This window comes from Penaeus japonicus, unplaced genomic scaffold (assembly GCF_977035675.1).
Source record: "Penaeus japonicus unplaced genomic scaffold, GWHDUDI00000001_assembly GWHDUDI00000034, whole genome shotgun sequence".
Classification (NCBI taxonomy): domain Eukaryota; kingdom Metazoa; phylum Arthropoda; class Malacostraca; order Decapoda; family Penaeidae; genus Penaeus; species Penaeus japonicus.
This window is the reverse complement of record NW_028234436.1, coordinates 8,532,842-8,535,341: the sequence shown is the minus strand read 5'-3', so window position 1 is coordinate 8,535,341 and position 2,500 is coordinate 8,532,842. Positions and strand designations below refer to the sequence as shown.

The 2,500-nt window shown below is 40.0% G+C and overlaps 1 protein-coding gene across 1 annotated transcript in view; it reads left to right on the top strand.

Annotated features, from left to right (window-relative positions):
* The window catches only part of LOC122248581 (putative peptidoglycan muropeptide transporter SLC46), a 44,548-nt gene that overhangs the window by 15,078 nt on the left and 26,970 nt on the right, over positions 1-2,500 (top strand). Inside the window, exon 2 of the mRNA XM_086530750.1 lies at positions 1,384-1,479. Coding sequence (XP_086386876.1) covers positions 1,384-1,479 — 96 coding nt within the window. The remainder of the gene's footprint in view (positions 1-1,383; positions 1,480-2,500) is intronic.

Sequence of the window (2,500 nt, the reverse complement as noted above, 5' to 3'; positions counted from 1 at the left end):
ATGGTAAGAGTTGGGTGGGGGAGAGGGGGTGGGGAGGGAAGGGAGGTAGAAGAGAGGAAGGAGGGGGAGGGAGGTGGGGAGGGAATTTGGGGGTTAAACTTTGGGGGGAGGAACGAGGGGGCAAAAGAGGGAGGAGAAGGAGAGATGGCAGGAGGGAGGGGTTAGTGGTGGTCTTCGGGAGGGGGGGGGGTGAGGAGGTGATAGCATTCATACCCGGATGTCACGAACAGCTAGAAGGATGAATGCGGAAGATAAAGAGGAAGGGGGGGGGCGAAGGAAGGGGAGGGGGAAGAAGGTAAAGGTAGGGAGCAGAGAAGGAGGAGGAGGAGGATAATGGAGAAGAATTGAGGAAGAGGGAAAGATACCTCTCTCTCTCTCTCTCTCTCTCTCTCTCTCTCTCTATTTCATTCTCTTTCTTTCTCTCTCTCTCTCTCTCTCTCTCTCTCTCTCTCTCTCTCTCTCCCTGTCTCGCTCTCTCTCCTTCTCTCTCTCGAATTTCATGAACAAAGGAAACCAAATAGATATGAAACAAAAACGGAGAAAATGCATAAGAAAAATTATCTTTTTGCCTTATGAGTGTTCGCGTGTGTTTGACTTGTCCTGTCTGTAAGATGAAGATGTCTGGCATTTTTCAGCTCATTTACTCCTTAGTGGCTTGTAATTCCATTGGATTTACGGGGAATTCTTTAAGATTGTTTCCAACCAAAGGGAATTTTCGGTGTCATTATTTTTTTCTATCTTCCAATTCTCATCCCTTCCTCTCTCTCTTATACCCTCTTTTTTCCCTTCGCCCTCCTCCGTCCCTCCCCTTCCCCTCTCCCTTTCTCTCTCTCTCTTCTTTTGTCCCCCTCATTACCTCTATTTGCCCTTCATTCTCCTCCCTTCCCTTCCCTTTCCCTTTCCTTTGTTTTTCCTTTTCTTCCCTCTCCCATCCTCTCCCTTCCTCTGTCCCTCCCCTTACCTCCATTTTCCCTTTATCCTCCTCCCTCTTTCTCTCTCTCCCTCATTTTCCTTCCCCCTCCCTTCCCCTCTCTTTTTTTTCCTTCACCTTCCTCCCTTTCCCTTCCCCTCCCTTTTCTTCCCTTCCTCTTCCCCTCCCTTCTCTTTCCATCTCCTCTTTCTCCCTCCCCTCGCCGTTCCTTTCCATCTCCTCCCTCTCCCTCCCCTCCCTCCCCTTTCCATCTCCTCCCTCATCCCCCCCCACCTTTTCTTTCCATCTCCTCCCTCTCCCTCCCCTCCCTTCTCTTTCTATCTCCTCCCTCTCCCTCCCCTCACCGTTCCTTGATCCAAGCTACTCGCATGTTTTTAATACTCTATGAATTAATCTTTTTTTTCACTCCATGTTTGAAGATCTTCCCTCATACGTGTCCTTTTCCTCCACAGGGGCATACATGTATCTCTTCACCCGGCACGTGTTGCACTGGCAGGCGAGTGACTATGGCATTTGGGTCACCTACAAGAACCTTTTGGCGACGCTAGGTGAGTCCAGGAGCAAAAAGTGTTCCTTTTATCTGTTTAATAGGATATAAACTGTTCAGTGATTATGTGGTACATTGATGGTGGTTATTATTGCGGTGTATGGTACTATGTATGAGGATGGTTTAATACATGATATATACTATATATGTATGATGTCGGCTTTGTAGATAATAATATTAGTTCTTAACTTTTTTGGGGGAAGCGATCTGTTTTAGCCAATTAAAGCGATCCATGTGCTCACAAAACGATTCATTAACACTGGTTGAAAATTTTGATATTCTATTTCCGAATAGGAGAGCGATAGGACTAGTAACGGCTAGTTTTTATTTAGAACAGGCGCTATTCATCGAAAACTGGTTTATACCAAGATTATGAAATATATCATATACGATAGAAGTATTCTATGTAAGATCACATACTATAGAAGTACATCAAATGATACAGAACAATGTTCCTTATACAATTTATTCAAATATAATGATTAAAAAATGTTTTGAGTTTTAAACTACAACTTTAAAGTTCAAACTCTAAAAAAAAGTCCACTTTGATAACAAATTGTTCACTAGATTAAGAGGGCGCGGGTAGACCGGTCTACAGATGGGTAGACTAAATGGTAAAGGTGAGGCCTCCGTCAGGACAACGAAAGAGAAGAGAATTTTGCTTAGAACACACACACATATATGTGTGGGAATGTATATGTATATATATATAATATATATATATATATATATATATATATATATATATATATATATAAATATATTATATATATATATATATATATATATATATATATATATATATATATATACATAGAAAGATAGATAGATGATATAGATATAGATATATATATATATATATATATACATACATACATACATACATACATATACATATATACACATATATTATATATAATATATATATATATATATATATATATATATAATATAAATATATAATATATATATATACATACATAGATAGATAGATAGATGGATAGATTGTGAAATAAAAGCCA